This window comes from Macaca nemestrina, chromosome 6, assembly GCF_043159975.1.
Source record: "Macaca nemestrina isolate mMacNem1 chromosome 6, mMacNem.hap1, whole genome shotgun sequence".
In the NCBI taxonomy this organism is placed as follows: Eukaryota; Metazoa; Chordata; class Mammalia; order Primates; family Cercopithecidae; genus Macaca; species Macaca nemestrina.
Genome location: NC_092130.1, coordinates 29041095 through 29064082, shown reverse-complemented (window position 1 = coordinate 29064082; position 22988 = coordinate 29041095). Strand labels below are relative to the sequence as shown.

Sequence of the window (22988 nt, the reverse complement as noted above, 5' to 3'; positions counted from 1 at the left end):
AGGTCAGGAGTTCAAGATCAGGCTGATCAATATGATGAAATCTAATCTCTACTAAAAATACAAAAATTAGCTGGGCGTGGTGGCATGCACCTGTAGTCCCAGCTACTCAGGAGACTGAGACAGGAGAATTGCTTGAACCCAGGAGGCAGAGGTTGCAGTGAGCTGAAATCGCACCACTGCACTCACTCCAGCCTGGGCAACAGAGTTTGTTTCAAACAGACAAACAAGCAAACAAGACAATATATGCATAGAGTAAAACTCATGGTACAAGGGTCATACAGTGAAAAGCATTCCTAGCTTCTAGTTTCCCTTTCCATAGGCAACCACTCAGAGTTTTCTTGTGGCCCTTCTAGAAATGATTGGTGTTTGTACATGCTCATACAGAATGTAGGAACATACATGCACATCCATGCACACAGACATGCAGACACATATGCATATACACATGTAGACTCTTCGTTTATTCACCCAATATTTCCTTTCTTTTTCTTTTTTTTTTTTTGAGATGGAGTTTTGCTGTTATTGCCCAGGCTGGAGTGCAATGGAATGGTCTCACTTGATCTTAGCCAAAAGGCCGAGGATCGATGCAATGGTGTGATCTCAGCTCACCACAATCTCTGCCTCCTGGATTCAAGCAATCCTCCTGCCTCAGCCTCCTGAGAAGCTGGGACTACAGGTGTGTACCACCACGCCCAGCTAATTTTATATTTTTAGTAGAGACGGGGTTTCTCTATGTTGGTCTGGCTAATTGTGAACTCCCAACCTCAGGTGATCCACCCTCCTCAGCCTCCCAAAGTGCCAGGATTATAGGCGTGAGCCACCACTCTTGGCCGTCTCATCTAGTATGTCTTGAAGATTGTTCCCTGCCAGTACACATAGATCTGGCTCTTCTATTTAATAGCTGGTTGGTAGGCCAATTGCATGGATATGCAATAATTTTAAAAATCAGTCACCAATTAATGAATATTTAGATTGTGCTTAGACTTTTCCCAAGTAAACTATGCTGCACAGACTATCCTTGTACATATATTAATGCATATATAATATACAAGCTTAGAAGTCAAAATGCTGGGTAAAAGCCTACGTGATTTAAAATTTTGATAGCTATTGACATATTGCCCATTTGCTATCCTAGTGAATTAAAAGACCTGCTTTCCCACGTCCTTGTCTGAACTGTGTTGATGCATGCATCTTTGCCCTTGTATTTATTTTTTTAACTTGCCTTTCTCTCTTTCTTTCTTTCTTTCTTTCTTTCTTTCTTTCTTTCTTTCTTTCTTTCTTTCTTTCTTTCTTTCTTTCTTTTTTCTTTCTTTCCTTTCTTTCTTTCTTCTTTCCTTTTTTTTTTTTAAGATGGATTCTCGCTTTTGTCACCCAGGCTGGAGTGCAATGGCACGATCTCAGCTCACTGTAACCTCCGCCTCACAGGCTCAAGCAGTTCTCCTGCCTCAGCCTCCTGAGTGGCTGGGATTATAGGCTCATGCCACCATGCCCAGCCAATTTTGATATTTTTAGTAGAGATGGAGTTTCACCATGTTGGCCAGGCTGGTCTCGAACTCCTGACCTCAAGTGATCCACCCGCCTCAGCCTCCCAAAGTGCTGGGGTTACAGGTGTGAGCCACTGCACCTGGCCTTCTATTATCTTTCTGAGCATCTCTTTATCTGGCCATCTGGCCTTTTTTTTTTATTTGCCTGTGAAATACCTGTTCTGCCCTTTGCCCATTTCTCATTGGGTTGTTGGTCTTTTTCTTATTGGGAAGGTATATTTGTTTAAGGCTTTCCTGGAGAACCTGATGACTAGTGAGGTTCACACCAGCAGGTGTGAAGTCCTGATGGAGTTCAATGCCCACATTTTCTAGCTGAGGTCCCAGGAAGGAAAGTGCCCTGTCCAAGGTAGCTAGTGGCAGCCCAAATTGCCTAGAACAAGAACAGCATATTAGGATGATGGCTTGCATAAAATAAGGCACAACTTCAAAGAAATTCCACATTTAGTGTCTCATCTAGTCATCACCATAACACAGCAAGGTGGGTGGGGATGGTTACATTTTTCTCGTTCTACAGCTCCAGGTTTGTGGGAAATAAATGCACCATCATCCTACTCACCTTGGAAGAATGAAGGCTATGGGGATGCATAACAATGATAATAGCTAACACTCATGAATGCTTACCATGTGCTAAGCACTTTTCTAAGCATTATTTGTGTATTCATCCAATTAATCCCCACTGTCACTGCATCAGGTGGCACAGCAGTTATATGTGCTGTCCACCAAATACTGCCAGGCACACGGCAGAATTGCACTTCCCTGCCCCTTTGGAGTGAGGTGCGGCCATGTGGCTTGCGTTGACTGATGCAGTGTGAGCAGGAGAGACATATATCACTTCCAGCGATGCGTTACCAGCTTCATGGCTCAGGGCATGATTCGCTGTGCTCTCTGCTATGACAACCAGAACAGATCCCGTGTCTCTCCCTATCTCACCTGAGGTGGGCAGTACATACCAGCAATTGGGCAAGTTGAGGGTGATGCTAGCCTGGGTGTCTGACCCAAACTTCATGTAGCCCAGTGTCCCCAGGAAGATATAGAGGATGATGACAATGGACATACCCAAGTACAGAACAAAAGAAAACTGCTGTGGATGCTTCATCTGGTTTTTGAGAGGCAGAACCTGGAGGAAAAAAAAAAAAGTTGGGAAAGAAAAAGTAGAAAGAGATGTGGCCCATTGTGAAGGAGACGGTTTCCATACAAGCGCAGATGTCCTTCCCCAGGTGGGCCCAGAATCAGAAAGGGGCCTCTCCACATGGCCACACCCCTTTCGTTTTCTCTCACGCTTTCTATTGGCAGGAATGTCCTACTTAGTCTTGGTTGATTAGTAAATTATCAGTCTTCAAGTCTTAGCATGGTGTGTTAGAGCAGTAGGGACCCTGTATGTGGGTACAGACTTTCCTTTCATCAGGAGAAGATCAGAGTCTGCACTTTCCATAACTACTATTTATTTAGACATCTGGAACTACAGTTGGCCACTGTAAAGAGCACTAGGGACCATTCGTGTGAACCCCATCAATCTTACCATGCCGACGCCTTCAAACGTGAAGATGGCTGTACCAAAGAACAGCAAGAAGGTCTTCCAGTTTGCCATCAAGGGTAGGTTGCTGGGATATGGAATCCCCTGAAAGAAAGTGGGAGAAGCGCATTGGTGTTGTTATAGTGTCAGAGTCATCCTGAATCTTTGCCTGGTGGAAAGCTGGGTCACACCTGATCTCAACAGAGAAAATCAGAAGATACTTAGACCTCAGTCAGCCTTCTAATCTTTTAAATATGATTATTTATTTATTTATATTGTGCTAAAATACACATAACATTTACTGTTTTAACTATTTTAAGTGCACAGTTCAGTAACATGCAGAACGTTCACATTGTTGTGTATCTGTCACCCCATCCATCTCCAGAACATTTTCATCACCCCAAACTGAAACTCTTTATCTATCAAGTAATAATGCCCCACTACCCAGCCTCCTGGCAACCCCTACTCTACTCTCTGTCTCTATGAATTGGACTATTCTAGGTACCTCATGTAACTGGAATCCTATAATAGTTATCGTTTCTGTGCCTGGCTTATTTCACTTAGCTTTAGTGTCCTCAAGGTTCATCCACATTGTGGTATGTGTCAGTGTCTCCTCACTTTGTAAGGCTGAATAATATTCCGCTGTATGTATAGACACCAAATTGTGTTCATCCTTTCATCACTTACTTGGATACTTGGGTGGTCCCACCCTTTGGCTACTGGTAGCCCGCTCATCTCTACATGTGGAGAAAGCTGAACATGGAGGAGAGGGGAATTGCCCAAGGCCACTCTGCAAGTTAGTGGTACAGCCCAGATAAGAATTCAGGTCTCCTGTTTCCCAGTCCTCTAACGTGTCTCTCTCACACTTCTTTCAGGGCTGCGCAGCCTACTAGTTAGTATAGCAGCTCTCATGAATCTAGAGGGAATGATTATGTTAATAGATTTCTATGTACACATCCTAAGCCCCAAAACCTGTGAATATGTTTTGTTACACGGCAAGGGAGAATTAAGTTTTTAGATTGGATTAAGGTTTCAAATCAGCTGACCCTAAAACAAGGAGATGATCCTGGATTATTTGGGTGGGACAAGCATCCTTAAAAGTGGAAGAGGGAGTCAGAAGGGGAAGACCAGAGGGAAGGCAGCATGAGAAAGACTTGGCTTGAGGCTGCCAGCTTTGAAGATGGAAGGGGGCCCAAACTAAGGCACACAGGCAGCCTCTACGAAGCTGGAGAAGACAAGAGAACAGATTCTTCCCTGGATCCTCCAGAAAGGAATACCGCTCTGCTGCACCTTCATTTCAATCCAGCGAGACTCAAGCACTGGAAAATAAATTTGTGTTGTTTCAAGCCACTAGATTTGTGGTAATTTGTCACAGCAGCAATAGGAAATGAATACAACACCAGAGACTTTCACTCAAGAAAATGAAAGTATAATAGCGGGATTTTATGGTCTGTGATAATGGAGCATGGACATGGCAGGCAGTCTGAAAGTCATGAAAAATTTACTTTATCAACTTCCTTGTCTGTAAACTGTGGATAAAGATAGTATAGTTGCTCCTTGGTCTCCATGGGGCATTAGTTCCAGGACCTCCCGTGGATACCAAAATCTGCAGATGCTCAAGTCCCTGATATAAAGTGGTGTATGGTGTAGTATTTGCATATAACCTATGTTTTTTTTTTTTTTTTTGAGACGGTCTTGCTCTGTCACCCAGGCTGGAATGCAGTGGTGTGATCATAGCTTACTGTAGCCTTGACCTCATGAGCTCAGGTGATCCATCCACCTCAGCTTCCCAAGTAACTAGGACTACAGGTGCAAGCCATCATGCCCCACTAATTTTTTAATTTTTTGTAGAGAAGGGATTTTGCCATGTTGTCCAGTTGGTCTTGAACTCCTGGACTCAAGCGATCCTCCCACCTCAGCCTCCTAAAATACTGGGATTACAGGTGTGAGCCACTGTTCCTGGCCAATAGTTGTTAGACCTAATTGTTTCTTAATTTGTATGATGTTTTATTGTTGTATATTTTTAGTGTTTTTTTCTCCCAATAATTTCCATTTGTGATTGTTCAGATCCATGGATGTGGAAATCATGGATACAGAGCGCCGGCTTTACTTCCAAAATAGTATTGTGAAGGTTCAATAAGTTAATGTATGTAAATAATTTGGCACCAAGTAAATAAAATTCCTTTATCATCTGTATTTCCTTTGTCCACCTACCACTTTTACAATTTTTTTGGGTTATTTGATTGATGTTTATCTCTCCAAGTAAATGCAGCCTCCATGAGACCAGGCACCCTATTTATTTTTACTTACCACTGAGTCCCTGGCCCCTTGCACAATGCCTGGATTGCAGAAGGTATTCAGTAATTATTTGTTGAATGACTCATTGTTATCCAATGCGACAACGATGATGATGATGAGGATGTTGATGACAATGATGATGATAATAATTAGCTTTTACAACTTGTGGGACAGAAGTGTTCCTAGATGTCATGTTGGCAGGGACTGCTCAGAGCAGAGGATCACCTTCCTCAGCTTCATGATAACAAACCCTACTCCCCAAGTGCTTCATAGAGCCTGGACCCTGATCCCTTCTTCCCTGTGGCACAGACCTGCATGATATACTCAAAGATCAGAGCCATGCTCCCCACGGTGGTGATGTTGGCCAATGTTGAGAAGACGGACAGCACCTTGAGGTTCTGGATAAACACCAACAGGATCAGGAAGGGCAGGATAGTCAGCATGTAGAAACGAATGTCCAAGATGGGGGTCAGCGCCAGAATCTCCCTGGGCTGGCAGATGTTAGAGGTCACGTGGGCTTCTTCCACCATCTGACATAAAGCACACAATGACAGGCAGTGTGGTTGCTACATAAAACATAGGACACCAATTACAAGTCGATTTCAGGTAATTAACATAACTTAGTATAAATATGTCCCAAATATTGCATAAGACATGCTCATAGTAAAAAAAAATCACTACTTATCTGAAATTCCATTGTAACTGGGTGTCATATATTATTATTTGCCAAATTGGGCAACCCTAACTGTCGTGCCCATGATTGTGACCACCAGAAACTCTTAGAATCATAAAATCTCAAGGCTTTGAGGTTGTTATCTACCCAAACCTTTTCTTATCTACAAAATGTATTTCTTTCATACATCCAGAGAAAGGGAATTCATTACACAAGAATATCATCTTCAAATTTAGATAGCCCTAAAATCTGGGAAGCTCTAAATATTGGTCAGTATCTATCTACTTGAATATTCCATCTACAATACTTGTCACAGTTATTTCTGGTTGTTTGGGTGCACAAAACCAAGGATGCTCCCTCTAATCTGCAAAGCCAAGAAAGAAGGCTGTGGTTGATTTGTAATGTCTGATAGGAATGTAATGAGGGGAAGGTGGCAGCTTGTTGGCCTTGTATATTTAGACATCTTCTACATGACAACCTTGAGATACTCAAAGTAAATGTCACCAGTGTTTTTCAGGCTAACAATTATCATTGATTTCTGATTGGACATGATTGCAGGCCTCTCTTTCTACCCTGGTTACACTCTTCAGAAGTTACTTTGGCTCCTCTATCCTTTCAAAACGTGGTTCCCAGGACTGAGAGAGCTCCCAAGTGTGGTCTGATCTAGGAGTAAAAATTAAGCTCTCTCCTCCCATGACCCTAACACAATACGTTTGCTAATGTAACCTCAGCAGCAGGAGGTCTGCTTTTCTCCCATTCTGCCCAGAAGAGGCCTCTTTACCTGTTGTAAATTGTCTGCCATAAACATAAAATAAACACTGCAGAAGCCCAGCTGGGTGATGATTAATAAGAAGCTGACAGTGTACCTGGGAAGGAAAGGAAGAGGCCGATAGAGGGAGGAAACAAACAATCATTTCTTAATAGTTTATTATTTGAAACAATTATTTTTAATATTTTTAAAATTTTCCCTACTTTTTTTTAGTTTGAAAAATTTTTAAGCCAAAAAGTTGAAAGAATAGTATAATTAACATTCATGTGCCCTTTAACTAAATTATAGCAGTTGTTAATTTTTGGCCCCAAATTGCATTACATATATATATGTATATATGCATTCATTCATCTATACACACACACACACACCCCACACGCACACACACACACACACACACACACACAAGCAATTTTTTTCAGAATCATTTGAAAGTCAATTGCAGGTCACTTTGGGAGGCCAAGGCAGGTGGATCATTGAGGTCAGGAGTTCGAGACCAACCTGACCAACATGGTGAAACCCCTTCTCTACCAAAAATACAAAAATTAGCTGGGTGTGGTGGCAGGCACCTGTAAATCTCAGCTACTCAGGAGGCTTGGGTGGGAGAATCGCTTGAACCCTGAAGGTGGGGGTTGCAGTGAGCTGAGATCTTGCCACTGCACTCCAGCCTGTGCGACACAGCTGAACTCCATCTCAAAAAAAAAAAAAAAAAAAAAAAAAAAATTAAAAAAGAAAAGAAAAAGAAAAATGTCAATTGCAGGTATCCTAACACTTAAACCCTAAATACTTCAACGTATCTCTCCTAAGACTGTAATAGCCAGAAAATCAACTTCAATATCTTCATATATACAGTTTCTATTTTATTTTATTTTATTTTTTATTTTTTTTATTTTTGAGACGGAGTCTGGCTCTGTCGCCCGGGCTGGAGTGCAGTGGCCGGATCTCAGCTCACTGCAAGCTCCGCCCCCCGGGTTTATGCCATTCTCCTGCCTCAGCCTCCCGAGTAGCTGGGACTACAGGCGCCCGCCGCCTCGCCCGGCTAGTTTTTTGTATTTTTTAGTAAAGACGGGGTTTCACCGTGTTCGCCAGGATGGTCTCGATCTCCTGACCTTGTGATCCGCCCGTCTCGGCCTCCCAAAGTGCTGGGATTACAGGCTTGAGCCACCGCGCCCGGCCGACAGTTTCTATTTTAAATACAGTCATTCATTGGTATCCAGCAGCCCCAACGAATTCAAAATCTGCAGATGCTCAAGTCTCTTATATAAAAATGACTTAGTATTACCCCAATTCTCTCTAAAGTATCTTTTGTAGCTATTTTATTTTTTAATTCGGGATCTAATGAAGGTTTGTATATTACATTTGGCTATGTCTCTAGTCTTTTTTTTTTCATGTAGAACAGTTCCATAGACATTCACCTTTTTGTGTTTTCATCACATTGGCTTTGTTTGGAGAGTATAGGCCAATTGTCTTATAGAATGCCCCACATTGTGGGCTTGTACGGTTGCTTCCTCATGATTAAATTCAGGTGAGCACTTTTAGCAAGAATACTACAGAGGTGATAGTTTTGTATCTCTATTTCATCATATTGGGAGGCACATGGTATCCTGTTGTTCTGCTTTGTTGGTGACTGCCAGATCTTCCATTGGAAATGTACATTTTCCCTTTGTAATCTGTGGGGTAAAACTTTCAGATGGAGTGATTATCCTGTTCCTCAAATCAATGGTTTTACCATTCACTGATGTTCCTTGCTTGAATCAATTATGTGATTGGTAGTTGCAAGGTGGTGGTTTTCTAATTCTATTTATCATTTCTTCTAAATTTATTAGCTGTTTTTTCAGAGAGATATATTATTTTCTCCTCTTTTTTTGGCATCACAACAAATTCACATTAATTATTTCTAAATTTAATATCTTGTACTTGGTTATTGTCATTACTCTTTTGGGTTCTTAAATTATTCCAAATTTGGAGATGCATTTTTTCAAAAGAACAAAAATATTTTCCTTTACTTAGATTATAATATTTAGATAAGGGCTTTTCAAAATTGGTTTGTAGTATCAACCAATTTGTTGGTTGAGGCATATGTTAAAAATACGGACTCCTGGTTCTCATATCAGCCTATTGTGTCAGAATCTTGGCGGTGTCACATGTGACTTCAGAATAATATCTTTTTCTGTCTATCTTATGAAGATTTTCAAACATATACAAAAGCAATGAATAATTTAATGAATATGACGATAATTTAACGAGAATAACTTAATGAATTCGCATGTGCTTATCCCAGCTTCAACAATGAACTTTTTGCCACTTGTTCCCTATCTCTTCAGCCCCATCACACACATAATTTGTCGGTGTATTTGGAGCAAATCAGAGATCCCAAATTATTTCACCTGTAAATAATTCAGTATGCAGCTCTAATAGACAATAACTTTAAAAAGTATAATCATTATACCATCATCATCTCTTACAAAATTAACAATAATTTCTTTTTTTTTTCTTGAGACAGAATCTCACTCTGTTTCCCAGGCTAGAGTGTAGTGGTGCAATCATAGCTCACTGCAGCCTCAACCTCCTGGGCTGTCTTGACTCCTAGTCTCAAGAGATCCTCCCACCCTGACCTCTCAAAGTGTTGGGATAACAGGCGTGAGCCATTGTGCCCAGCCAATAATTTCTTTATATCATCTAATAATCAGTCCATATTCAGATTTCTCCAGTTGTCTCAAAAATATCTATCTTACAGTTAGTTTCCAAACAAGTCTACACATTGTATTTTGTTAAGTCTCTTAAGTTTTTTAAATTGCTATATTCCCCTTGCCCTTTTTATTTTTTCCTCGCAACTTTTAATTTTTTGTTTGCTGCTGAAGATACCAGATCATTTGTCCTGTAGTATATCCTATTTTTTCTATTTGGTTGGTGACTTCCTCATGATGTTATTTATCTTGTTCCTCTATCCCCTGTGCTTCCTATAAATGGATATTAGATCTAATGAATTTGATTAAATGGAGGTTTCAAATTTATTTTTGAAATATCTCAGAGGTGGTACTACTCTGTACTCCCTACTGTGTGCTATTATGAGACACACCATATCTAGCTGTCATGTATATAAATATGAGATGCTAAGATGAGTGCATGGGGTCAGGTGGCATCAGTGCATTCTCCCTTTATAAAGTTTCCCAGTGACCATTCCTGTAACAGCTTGAGCATCCATTTATGACCATTACCTCCATGGAATGGGCAGTTTTTTGTTTGTTTGTTTGTTTGTTTTGAGACATAGTCTCGCTCTGTTACCTAGGCTGGAGTGCAATGGTGTGGTCTCAGCTCACTGCAAACTCTGCCTCCTGAGTTCAAGCAATTCTGCTCCCTCAGCCTCCTGAGTAGCTAGGATTACAGGCACCCACCACCATGCCTGGCTAATTTTCCTATTTTTAGTAGAGATGGGGTTTCGCCATGTTGGTCAGGCTGGTCTCAAATTCCTGACCTCAGGTGATCCACCTGCCTCAGCCTCCCAAAGTGCTGGGATTAGAGGCGTGAGCCACCACACCCGGCCAAAGAATGGGCAGTTTTTAATCAAGCTTCTAACGTATCTCTTAGTAAATTAAAGATGACAAATTATTACTTTAAATATTTTTTAAATGTTTCCAACTCTTTCTCGTGACCTCACCTAATCATGACGTCATCTAATCATTAGAGTGGCTCCTGATCAGGAGATCAATGACCTACTGAGAATCTCAAGAGAGGAGCTGCAAAGGAATCTTAGCAGCCACAGTGTGATTCACTACCTCCTGAGGGACTTTGCTGGGGAAGGTTCCAGTGTTAGGTTCTTGGTCAAATCTCTGCTCCACCCATATCAATGTCCACGTCTTTGGATATGTTATTTTATCTTTTTTTTTTTTTTTTTTTGAGACAGAGTCTTGCTCTGTTGCCCAGGCTGGAGTGCAGTGGCCGGATTCAGCTCACTGCAAGCTCCGCCTTCCGGGTTTACGCCATTCTCCTGCCTCAGCCTCCTGAGTAGCTGGGACTACAGGCGCCTGCCACCTCGCCCGGCTAGTTTTTTGTATTTTTCAGTAGAGACGGGGTTTCACTGTGTTAGCCAGGATGGTCTCGCTGTCCTGACCTCGTGATCCGCCCGTCTCGGCCTCCTAAAGTGCTGGGATTATAGGCTTGAGCCTCTACGCCCGGCCTGTTATTTTATCTTTATAAGTCTCATATTTCCAGGACAATAAAAACCCACGCTGCCTACCTCGCAAGGCTGTTGAGATGAACAGAGTAGCTAAGACATAGAAAACCATTTTGTACACCGTTAACTTTTATCAAGGCAGGGAACAACCTGAATGTTCACCTTAGGGGAATAAGCAAATGAAACAGATATACGTCCACACTAGGGAACATTGTGAGCCTTAAAAAATAATGAGGTTGGCTGGGTGCAGTGGTGCACACCTGTAATCCCAGCACTTTGGGAGGCTGAGACAGGCGGATCATCTGAGGTCAGGACTTTGAGACCAGCGTGGCCAAAATGGTGAAAACCCTGTCTCTACTAAAAATACAAAAATTAGCCAGATGTGGTGGTGGGCGCCTGTAATCCCAGCTACGCAGGAGGCTGAGGAAGGAGAATTGCTTGAACCCAGGAGAGGGAGGTTGCCATGAGCTGAGATCGCACCACTGCACTCCAGCCTGGGCAACGAGAGCGAAACTCTGTCCCCAAACCCCCCACCAAAAGATAAGGTCCATTTATATGTTCCAACGTGAAAAAATAGGGACATATTGTTAGATGAAAAATCAAATTTTCAAAAATTATCCTAAGTAATGTATAAGAAAATAGAAAGTAAATTATGTACTTCCATTCACACACATATAATGATGTCCATGTAGAGAAAAAAGTCTAAAGGGATATTTACTAACTAGATTTCAACGATTACCTTATGGGTACAGAGTGAGATGGGGGATGGGGTTATCGGGGTGATTCTCTATATTGTTTGATTGTTTACAATAACAGCATATTCATTTAAAACCTGTATAAGTAGAAATAAAGAAAAGTGGTGACGATGATGATTGTTATTACTACTAGGACATCTGTGACTCCTACCTTCCCCACACTGCATGGGTCCTCAGCCAGGTGTTTGGGCAGGTTTCAAGGCTGTACATCGTGGCCTCTCCATAGTTCACAAAAGTCTTTTGCAGTCTAGGGGGAAAGAACAAACAATGCATAGTTTAAAACATTTTTGTTAAAGGTACAGTTTTCTCCCAAAGTGAGTGATTGTTCTGTATTTGTGTGTGAGCATGAAGCGTTCTATCGATTTTTTCACAGTGATGTACTTTAACAACTTTCAGGAGTTCGCCTTTTTTTTCTTTTTTCTTTTTTGCAGTTATCCCTTTAAATACAAATGTTTAACTGATTGTCATTGGATTTAGTCTTCTTGAATAAACGGTAGCTGTGCATTGACGTGGGTCTGCAAAGCAGGAAAGGGAGGGAAGAGGTGGTGTGGGTGTGTCCAGGCCAGTGATTCCCTCCTTCCCATTGCTGAGGGTATCAGAACATTTGAGATCCTGGCCTGGGCCAGACCCCTCACAAAGGTGATACTCGGGATCCTGCCCAGCACCCCTGTAGGATGTGATGCCTAAGTTCCAGCCTATTCCTCTTCCCACATCCCTCTTCCTCAACCCTTTTAGGGGTGGAGAAAGCCCTGCTGCAGAAACAGCTTTGGCTGGAGCAATTGGAAACAGCAGCAGGTTGCCCGGATCCTGGAAGCACGACATAAACTGCAGGACTGAGGGGAACAGGTGGAGGAGAGGAAGGGCTCCAGCCTTCTTCAGAAGCCAGAGTTTAAATCCCAACACGACCCTCAGATAGCCAGACATGTAGAGCCAGTCTCTTGAGATCTCTGGGCCTCAGTTTTCTTCACGTGCAGTCTGGATTTTGGGGGAGGAGACTGAGAGATGGATATGGAGATGTGCTGGAACATGGCATTTTTACTACTGCTCACTGTGATAGGCATTTTCAATACAAATGAGGTCACCTTGCATAGAACTGGCAAGGATATAAATCTGAGGGTTGTAAATTCAAAAGCTATGGGATCAGACAGGTATTGGTGATTTGGTGGGTGACAGGGCTGAGTATGAGACAGTAGGGAGCAGTGGAGACTGTGGCAAACCAGAATACATGTCCCATTGTAAAAGGGATTGCTCAGGACTTGCCTCTAGAAGCACATCTAAAAAATGAAGGCTCAGAGGTAGTCGGTTGTCTAACTGATTAAGAAGGCAGAGTTTTTTTTGTTTTGTGAATGTGAAATCTCCAGGTTTTTTTTTTTTGAAATAGAGTTTCACTCTTGTCGTCCAGGCTGGAGTGCAATGGCGCGATCTCAGCTCACCAAAACCTCCGCCTCCCGGGTTCAAGTGATTCTACTGCTTCAGCCTTCCAAGTAGACGGGATTACAGGCATGTGCCACCACGCCTGGCTAATTTTGTATTTTCAGTGGAGATGGGGTTTCTCCATGTTGGTCAGGCTGGTCTCAAACTCCCGCCCTCAGGTGGTCTGCCTGCCTCGGCCTCCCAAAGTGCTGGGATTACAGGTGTGAGCCACCATGCCTGGCCAAAATCTCCAGGGTTTAAAGGTTGACTAAAGAATAAAACTGTGGAGATCCCCCAAAACATAACTGAAGGCCATAGCCAACTCTTAGGGCATCACTCTGCAACCTCTATATTAGAAAAAATAAAAGACAAGTCATCAGAGAAAAAAAAAAATCAGAGAAAGGCTTTCAGAAATGGCCTGATGTCAGAAGCTTATCTGGTGATATAATGATCCCAGAAGGCTTGAGGGAAGGGAAGATTTGCAAAATGATTAACAGTGGAGTCACAGTAGGTCTTTGAATACCGGCTCTGCCACTTCCCAGCGATATGACCCTGGGCAAGGCATTTAAACCTCAGTTTACTCATCTGTAAAATGGGAATAAAAATAGTGCCTACCATAGAGGCTTACTGTGAGGAGTAAACAAGGCTTGCAAGGTTCTTGCCATGGTAACCACAGTGTAATTGCACAGTACATTTAACTGCGGAATGAGTAAATGCTCTTAAAAGCGTTTTGTGAGCAGGAAAGTGCTCTGAGAGTTAGGTGTGACTGATATGTACTCCAGGTACACATCTGTGGGTTATGATAATTAGGCTTTATGGAGAGTTTTATTTACTGTCCCTACTTTGACTTTTGAGGCCTTTCTTCACATTTACGAGGACCTATTTAGTTTTGCATGCCTTGGGAGTAGCTGAGCGCTGTGGATCTCTGCATTGTTTGTTTTTACTGCATTTCTCTTTTCTGTCTGAAATTGTTTTTGCATTAAAGTTTCAAATACGTAAACATTGATTATTATATGTATGCTTTGATAATGACTGAAATCATTGTGAATGCTTCTTTTTAGTAAGTATGCTTTTTACTGTTACTAACTTGTTCTGAAAGGAGATTGCATGAAACAAATTACCCTGACAAGGTGTGGGTATTGGAGTGGGAGAAGGTTGGGGGTGGCGAGTCTAAAAGGAAGAGAAGAAAGTCTATGTCTCAAATAAATAGAGCAATTTATATAGTGCTTTTGCATCTTTTATCACTTTCAATGCTTTCAGGTAAGGAGATTTGGGCTCAGAGGGATACAGGAATTTGATAGTCATCCAGCTTGTTAGCAGCAGCGTCGGACCTGTGCCTAGAGTCTCTAATTGGGACTCTTTGTCACGCTCTCCTTGCCTTCATAGAATCCAGAGTGGTAGCAAGGTGACCTGGAGCAGTGGCCGAATTAATTGGGTCAGTGTTCAAAAGAAGTGTAACACACCCGCAGAGGGGCCCCAGTGCTGGGATGGGAGAGAAGCAGGCCTCTGACCTCTGACTGAGGTGTTGAGCACAGTTCAACAGGATGACCATGCAGTGCACGGTGAGGACCCCAATGGCCAGAAGGCTGACAGGACCAACCTGGAGGGGAGAGGAGAGAGGGGGAAGTGAGCCAGAAATGATCACTCCCATTCCCTGGCCCTCTCACTGTCTGGGTGCTGGGGCCTCTTGCATAATAAAACTGTCTTTGGGGTGACAGACCCAGCCTGAATGTTCTCATGCTCCCAGATGCTAGAGTTTGAATGCTCTTCTTAGCATCCCTGTAGAGTGGCTGCCCAGCTTCTGCTAGGATCCTTCCAGTGACAGAGAGCTCATTACCTTCCCACATAGCCCATGCATTTTCTCATTTTCCTTGAGTTCTACCAGTTTAGAGTCCCTCATGGTAAATTTATTTCATACGATACCCTGGCCCTCCCTTTCTCCAAGATAATTGAAGACCAAGGTATCTTATGACTCAGTTCTCTTCCTCTAGTGCAGAGTTTATTAACAGATGCCCTATTGACATTTTGGGGCAGACAATTATTTGTTATCTGTAGTGTGTCTAATCTGTCAAATTCCTTTTAAAAAGTGGAGCTGATTACTAATCATATCTTCCAGATGTGATCAGAAGGGCATAAAGAGGGACCCTCTCACATCCTTTGTTCTGAACACTTGTGTCTTTACAGATGTGACCTATCACAAAGACACAAATGAGGGATCAAGAGCACCACTCGACTCCACTGGAATGCAGGCTTCACGCACCAGAGACTCTCATATCTTGTTTGCTTCTATATTCCCAGGGGCTACAAATGCACAGGGTAGGTAGGTACTCAATAAATATTTCTCAGACGAATCATGGCCAGAGGTTCTGGTGGGAGACGAAAGGTAAAGAAATCATCTAATGACTCTGAGGAAGCAAACATCAAAGAATGAAAGCATTGTCTTAAAAAGCAAATACCACCCTGGCAAAGATAGTTTGGCTGAAGACCATGTGTTTTTGCAGAAGCTCTAGAACCCAGAGGATCCCAAAGTGGACAGTCCCATCTCTGGGTTGGAACCACTGAAGATCAGAAGTCATGACAGAGGAAGCAAGGGTCTTGCCTTCTTTAGACATGGGAGCCACTTACCAGGCCTGGAGATAAGAAAAGATTCACTGCAACTAAATGGAAATTATATATTTGGTATCAATTCCATTCAATAGATGTTAATGGAAACTTGCTGTGTGCCAGTCCCTACAGAGGCTACTGTGGGGAGGTGCAAAGGGAAATTAGACAGTTTTTGCCCACAGAGCTTTCAATTAAATGAGGAAGGTGGGCCTATTAAAAATAAACATGTCGGCTGGGCGAGGTGGCTCACACCTGTCATCCCAGCACCTTGCGAGGCCGAGATGCGTGGGTCACCTGAGGTCAGGAGTTTGAGACCTGCCTGGCCAACACGATGAAAACCTGTCTCTACAAATAATACAAAAATTAGCTGGGCGTGGTGGCCCACACCTGTAATCCCAGCTACTTGGGAGGCTGAGGCAGAAAAATCACTTGAACCTGGGAGGCGGAGGTTGCAGTGAGCCAAGATCTCGCCATTGCACTCCAGCCTGGGTGACAGAGCAAGACTCTGTCTAAATAAACAAACAAACAAATAAATAAATGTCTTATCTTCATACGTGCTTTAAGAATCCCAGATAAGGTAGATATAAATGGTAGAAAAACACAAAGTGAGGATGGCATTAATGATTGTAGGAAAGAGGAGTTTTAGAGAGCAGGCAATTTAAAAGACAGAAACGAGGGGGCAGGAACAGCACGGGAAAAGAGACAGAGGTAGGCTGGCGTGGGGAGAGTGGATTGGTGGGATTGTTGGAGGCGTCTATCCTTGTGTCCAAGATACTTTCTCATGTGCCATCATTTAGTTTGGAACAAGAGTCGCACACTCAAATGCCTGCAGGGATTGGGCTGTTAATGCAAATGATGAAATGAGCTGCATGTGATCCTAGGGAGTGGGGAGGACTGTTGGGAGAATTGTGGCAAAGTAGAGTCAGATGAGCATGGTGAGTCTTTAAAAGTAATGGTGTGCCCCCTCCAGGGATGCTCAGGTTGGACCCAGGTTGGCTCCAGGGGATCGATGTCAACAGGCACATTTTCTATTGCAGAGGATACCCCCAAATTGCCCATTGATAACAGTTTGAAGGCCTTCAGGACCTATCACCCCCCTTCTGCAAATGAGCAAACCTAGTTCCCATCCCACAGATGCCTCTTACCAATAAGCCGGCATTCTTTATGGCCAGGGGAAGCCCCAGGAGCCCTGTGCCAATGTTGCATTTCAACAAGTGGATCAAAGTTTGCATCATCCTGTGGTGGGGAGAGTAGGGAGACAGAGGGTACTGTTAGTGGAAGGGAAGCATGGCCAGAAGCTCAGCCTCCTTCTGGCATCTCCAGAGCGCCTGATAGGGAGAGGGACAAAACCTGAAGAGGTGGACTTGGAGACAACTTTCAATTCTAGGGGTCTGTCCTGGAACATCTGATCTGGGGATGGTGCTAGTTCAAGTGACTCAATGAATATTTAATACACACTAGGCTCTAAAGGAAATAAAAATTGCTACCACTCTGGATAACGCTCTAGTACTGGTTGGTTCATTAATTCATCTAGTGGTTTCTTTCATGAATTATTCTCTCAAATAACATCTATCGCAACCTAATACGTGTCTATCAGTTAGATAGACAATGGAAAAAATTAGTAATAGTTTCTTCAATCTACAGTGAGGCATCAGGTTATTTATTAACTCACTAGAAACAAAAATCTATCATATATGGAATATTTACTGGTTTTAGTTTATTCTTTCATCCATTTGTTCAACCAATATTCATTGTGAATATGAACTGCTTGTACGCTCTCTCTCTCTCTGTCTCTCTCTCTCTCTATATATGTATGTGTGTGTGTGTATATATATCCATGAATTGCTATATAATATATTCACATTATGCACTGGGTACAATTTAATAATTTAATAACAATTGTTACTGTGCATATAGAGTACTTATGATGGTCCCAGCAGGGTGCTAGGGCCTAGGGTTCTAAATATTCTTCACGCCTGTGCTGGCAGCTCCTGCCCAGGCAGCTCCAATCCTGACGTGGATTGGGTAGGAAAAGTGGGAGCAGGATCATGAGAACAGAATCAAAAAGGAGCTTAAATAAAAAGTACATGCACAAGCATTGAACCCAGAGGTAGGAGCACTTAATTCCGAGGTCTAGCTCTGCCACTAACCTACTGTGTTTGGTTACTACTTTGGGAAGCCCTTAGTTGCTTAGATCCTGTTTCACTGCCAAAAAAGGAAGAACAATTCTGGTCTTGCCTATGTCCCAGGGAAGCTGTAAGACTCAAAAGAGGTGACAACATGATGAACCCTGGAATCATGAAGTGCTTCACCGATATGAGCATCACCATCATATCATTGTCTCATCATCATCATCATCATCATCCTCATCATCACTGCCACCTTTGGTTTGACCTTCATGGTGCTCACTTGTTAGAAAGGGCCTCCTTCAAGAAGAAGAAGAATTGGGATGATAGGGAAAAGGCAAGCATGGGCTGGCTTAAGCAAGTAGAAGTGCCCCCTCCATCCAGAACAAAAGGGTACCTTGAAGATGCCATTGGGAGATACAGACGAAGTCTCAGGCTAAGACAGAGATGCCTTTGTGCCACACTTAAATTGTCTGCAGGTGGCCAGGACAGCCAAAACCAACGCCCAAGTGAGTCCAGCACAGACAGTGCTCATGTCTCTGCCTTATCCATTAGGGAGTCATGGCAAGGGGCTTGCAAGAAGCTGTACCAGGTCTTTGCACTTCAAGGCTGACCTGAGAGAGGGTTGGATTGAGAGGACAGGCAGACTGTTGGGGCCTTCTGTGACTTCAGTCTATTGAGTGAAGTCTATTGACCTAAGTTCTGTTAAGGCAGTCTACTCACCTAAGGATGGGGGGGGCACCCATTGTCCCTTTACTTCCGAGAGATAATTTTTATTTCTTGATAACTGTAATTTGTCAATTCTTTAGTAGTAATTTCTCCAAAAGATGTGGTCCAATTTCCCACCCTCTGCTCTTTTTTCCTTTATCTCTCACTTCTTTCGCATGGTAGCACCAATGTCTTGCCCCTACTTGAATCCGATCTTGTGGGAAAGGTGAGACAAGGTTTTGGAGGAACCACTGCGCCTTAGCTGACAGCATTACTCATCTGGACCTTGAAGCATAAATAGATGTTGCGAGATCCCCTGGGACTTAAAAAATTGGGTTTATATTTTTTCTTGAAAACTACACAATTGCTATTATAAAAGGAAATTCCAAAATCCCACCAATTGAAAATAACCACACACTATAATTAGCATTCCTCTGGGCATCTTTATTTGCGCTAAATGCACAGAATTTTACATGAGGAGAACCACTACACATGCTGGATCCTCAACTAATTTTCTGTATGAATAAATGTGCTACACATTTTCATGTCCAGTAGATTTCCTCCATCACTTGTAATGACTGTATCATATTCTACCGTATGTTTGTTCCATGTGTTAACCTTTCTCTTAACGTTTCCAAGTTTTCAATATTATTGAAACTGCCTTTGCAAAATTATAGCTGAGGAAATTATGACAGCGAAAGAAATCAGACTTAACCAACTCCATCTTGCTTCTAACCTTTAAGAAGTCCTTGTTTATTCCTGGACATAGGCTGAACTAACTTTGGGAAGGAATTCACTTCATGATTTGACTCTTGATAACAACCCTTTCCCAAAAAGACCCCCGTCTTGCCTGGGGGCCATTCTGCCTCTACAGGACTAACAAATTAGCTATAAGACTGGAAAGTACAGTTTAGGGGTCATGCAGCCTCTGGCTTCAAGAGTCTGAACCTCCCCAAATTGCTGCTGGGGATAACATCACTATTGTAAAACCTAACATCGGTGCTTGAGTTATTTTGCAGACCCTGCACTCTGATGCATCATCTGAAACCACTCAGACCAGTAATCTGGCTCAACCAGTTCTGCCATCCCACCCAAGAACAGAAAACAACAAGAAAAACTCACTTCGAGCCCCTATCTCCAACCTGATCAATCAGCACTCCCCACTTTCCAAGCTCCTACCCACCAAATTATCTTTAAAAACTCTAATCCCCGAATGCTCTGGGAGACCGATTTGAGTGATAATAAAACTCCTGTCTCCTGCACAGCAGGCTCTGTGTGAATTACTCTTTCTCCACTGCAATTCCTGTCTTGATAAATCATCTCTGTCTAGGCAGCGGGGGAGGTGAACCCATTGGATGGTTACATTATAACAAGTACTTTGATAAAAATTATGCACACTTGTGTTATTATTTCTTTTTTTCTTTTTTTTTTTTTTTGAGACAGAGTCTCACTCTGTGGCCCAGGCTGGAGTGCAGTGGTGCGATCTCGGCTCACTGCAAGCTCCGCCTCCCGGTTTCACACCATTCTCCTGCCTCAGTCTCCCGAGTAGCTGGGACTACAGGCGCCCACCACCACGCCCGGCTAATTTTTTTGTATTTTTAGTAGAGATGGAGTTTCACCGTGTTAGCCAGGATGGTCTCGACTTCCTGACCTCGTGATCTGCCCGCCTCAGCCTCCCAAAGTGTTGAGATTACAGGCGTGAGCCACCGTGCCCAGTCACTTATGCTATTATTTCATTAGAAAAAATTCCTAGAAGGGGTATTATTAATCAAAGGGTATATTTATTTATATTTCATTATACTTTAAAAACCTAGATTGTGAGACAGTACAAAATTCGAAAGGTGAAACACAATAATCCAAATCCTTATGAAGTGAATATAAATCTCTTTTCTCTCAGTCTCCAAATTCTCTTCCCCAGAGGCAACCACTGCTGTAAGTTTTCTGTGTGCGTGCACGAGTTGTGGACTTTTGGACAGTATTTGCCAAATAAATATTTGTATGTTTTATACAAATGACATTTTAGGATTTGACATGCAACATTGCCATCTAGAAAGATACCAATTTAATTCCTCCCAAAAAGATGAGAGAGGGCATTTCCTGATATCCTTATCAACACTGGGGATTGTCATTGATAATCTCTTTGTGTCCACAGTTATTACCAATCTGATGGTTACCAGATAGCAGTCTGATTGACAGTAAGTCCTAGAAGAAGAGTTCTGTCGAGATCATGTCCTTTGCAGGGACATAGATGGAGCTGGAAGCCAGTATACTCCGCAAACTAACAAAGGAACAGAAAACCAAACACTGCATGTTCTCACTTGTAAGTGGGAGCTGAACAATGAGAACACATGGACACAGGGAGGAGAACAAGACACACACTGGGGCTGGTTGGGGATGGGGGCCGGGGGAAAGGAGAGCATCAGGATAAATAGCTAATGCATGTGGGGCTTAATACCTAGGTGATGGATTAATAGATGCAGCAAACCACCATGGCACACGTTTACCTATGTAACAAACCTGCACGTCCTGTACATGTATCCTGAAGCTTAAAATTAAATTAAATTAAATTAAATTTTAAAAAACAGAGAGAAGAGTTCCATGTGTCTGAGTTTGGGGCAGTAAAGGTGGAGACCTGGAGTTAGCACCTTTTGTTTTCTGGATGGGTGGCATGGGGGGTTGGGGAGAAGAGGGAGAGAGAATAATGGCAGATGTGTGAGGAGAAGAAGGCAGCCAGAGACTGTGGAAGAAAGAGAGGAAGGAAAGGGCAGGCAGCCTGAGATAGGAAACTATTCCTGGAGACTAGCTGCTCATGTTGAACGTGGCTGCTCTAGCTGGGTTCTTCGTAAAAACTGGGAAACAGGGCTAGTAGCCAGAGCCACAGTGATTGACCTCCTTAGATTCTGATTCATTTTTTATCCACGCATCTCCTGTTAATGGAATAAGCGTGTTAAGGAGACAGACGAAGGAAGACAAAGTCCAGAGCTGCAAAAACAGCAGTGTTTGACCTCAGGCCTGGAAGGGCGGTGCAGCCACTTACGATAGTCCAGCTTCCCCAGCAGGATGGACATTCTCTGAAGTAATGCTACTGCTGCTCTCCGAGGGGGACTGAGATCTATTGTCCAAGGAGTTCAGCTCACTGTTGTAGTCCCTTCCAAGCAATGACATCTTCAACACGGTGGGTGGGTGGTGGAGGCTCAGGGTTAAGGCTCTGAATGAGCCTCTGATGGGTCTGTCGCCAGAGAAACCATGGCTGCCGACCTGAGATGCTGGCTCCTAACCCCAAGGATGTGTGCTGCTGGCTGAAGCCTGACGTGCATGAATCAGGGAGGCGGTGGTGGCAGGAGAGGTGATGTTGATGATGCCTCACCTGGCTCTTGGGGGACTTATGAAAGACCCATCTCAGTCAGGGTGGTCCTCAGTTCCCCTCAAAATTGCTTGCCCAACCAGGATTTGCCTGGGCTTTTGGCCTCTCCTAGTTTAGCCCTTGCTGCTGTAGGGCAAAGTGAACAGTGTGACTGGGAGGAAGAAGGCACCATTGAATTGGAGGTCCTGGTGCCTGGACGTGGGGCCAGGCTCAGTGCTTGTCTGTCTTTGGCAAGGAAGAAACCAGAGCTACCTCACAATGGAGGCTGCCCAGCCAATGAGCTGCTGCAGAATCCTGGGATGCAGGTGAGGCCCAACAGAGCATAATCCAGCTACCATATTCCCTGGGTGGGGTGAAGAGTGGCTTGTAAGGCCCAGTTCAAATGCCACCTGCTCAGAATTTCTATACAGGAGGCATGTACGGCCTGCCAGTGATTTGGAAGGGAGTGCAGGTCATGTTTTAAAAAATCATTTGTTCAGAAAATATTTATTGAGCACCTAATATATGCTAGAAACTGTTCTTCATGCTAGGAATATATTAGGGTAGAAAACTTACTACAATCTCTCTTCTCATGGAATTTATGATCTGGAGGGGCTGGGGAAGACAGACAGTAAACAAAACAAATATATCAAGTATCTGTTAGTAAAAAGTGGTATACAGAAAGTCCAGACAAGGGTAATGGAGAGTGTCAGCTAGGGGGAAGGTTGCAATTTTAGACTGGGTGATCAGAGAGGGCCTCACCTAGAAAGTGACATTTGGGCAAAGGGCTGAACAAGGTGAGGGAGCACAACTCATGTAGGTCTTGGGTAAGAAACTCTGAGCAGAGAGACAAGAAGTGCAAAGGTCCTAAGGTAGGAGAGTGCCTGGGGTGTTTTAGGAATGACAGTGAGGTCTTATGGCTGTCTAGGAGTGCACAGAGGAGAAGGGATTCTCCTGGTTTGTGCCTATTGCCCTGGCATAATTACTAATGGTGTCTCCCTTCCTTATTAAAAGTATCCTGCAGCTGAGCGAGGTGGTGCACACTTGTAGACCCAACTACTCAAGAGG

General features: G+C 43.2%; 1 protein-coding gene across 12 annotated transcripts in view; it reads right to left on the bottom strand.

Moving 5' to 3' along the window:
- The window catches only part of LOC105466849 (solute carrier family 36 member 3), a 38529-nt gene extending 16373 nt beyond the window's left edge, over positions 1-22156 (bottom strand). For 2 of the 12 annotated variants that reach the window (XM_011715938.3, XM_071098203.1), the window contains exons 1-8: positions 21615-22156; positions 16889-16979; positions 14651-14739; positions 11878-11973; positions 6810-6894; positions 5667-5921; positions 3064-3162; positions 2495-2661 (exon numbers count right to left, since the gene is read on the bottom strand). In XM_011715938.3, coding sequence (XP_011714240.2) covers positions 2495-2661; positions 3064-3162; positions 5667-5921; positions 6810-6894; positions 11878-11973; positions 14651-14739; positions 16889-16979; positions 21615-21742 — 1010 coding nt within the window. In that variant the 5' untranslated portion in view covers positions 21743-22156. Of the gene's footprint in view, positions 1-1700; positions 1915-2494; positions 2662-3063; positions 3163-5666; positions 5922-6809; positions 6895-11877; positions 11974-14650; positions 14740-15399; positions 15506-15764; positions 15791-16888; positions 16980-17981; positions 18171-21614 lie in introns of those variants that run through there. The other 10 variants (XM_071098200.1, XM_011715940.3, XR_978481.3 and 7 more) reach the window with 9 other exon arrangements.
- Between the last annotated feature and the right edge of the window lie 832 nt (positions 22157-22988).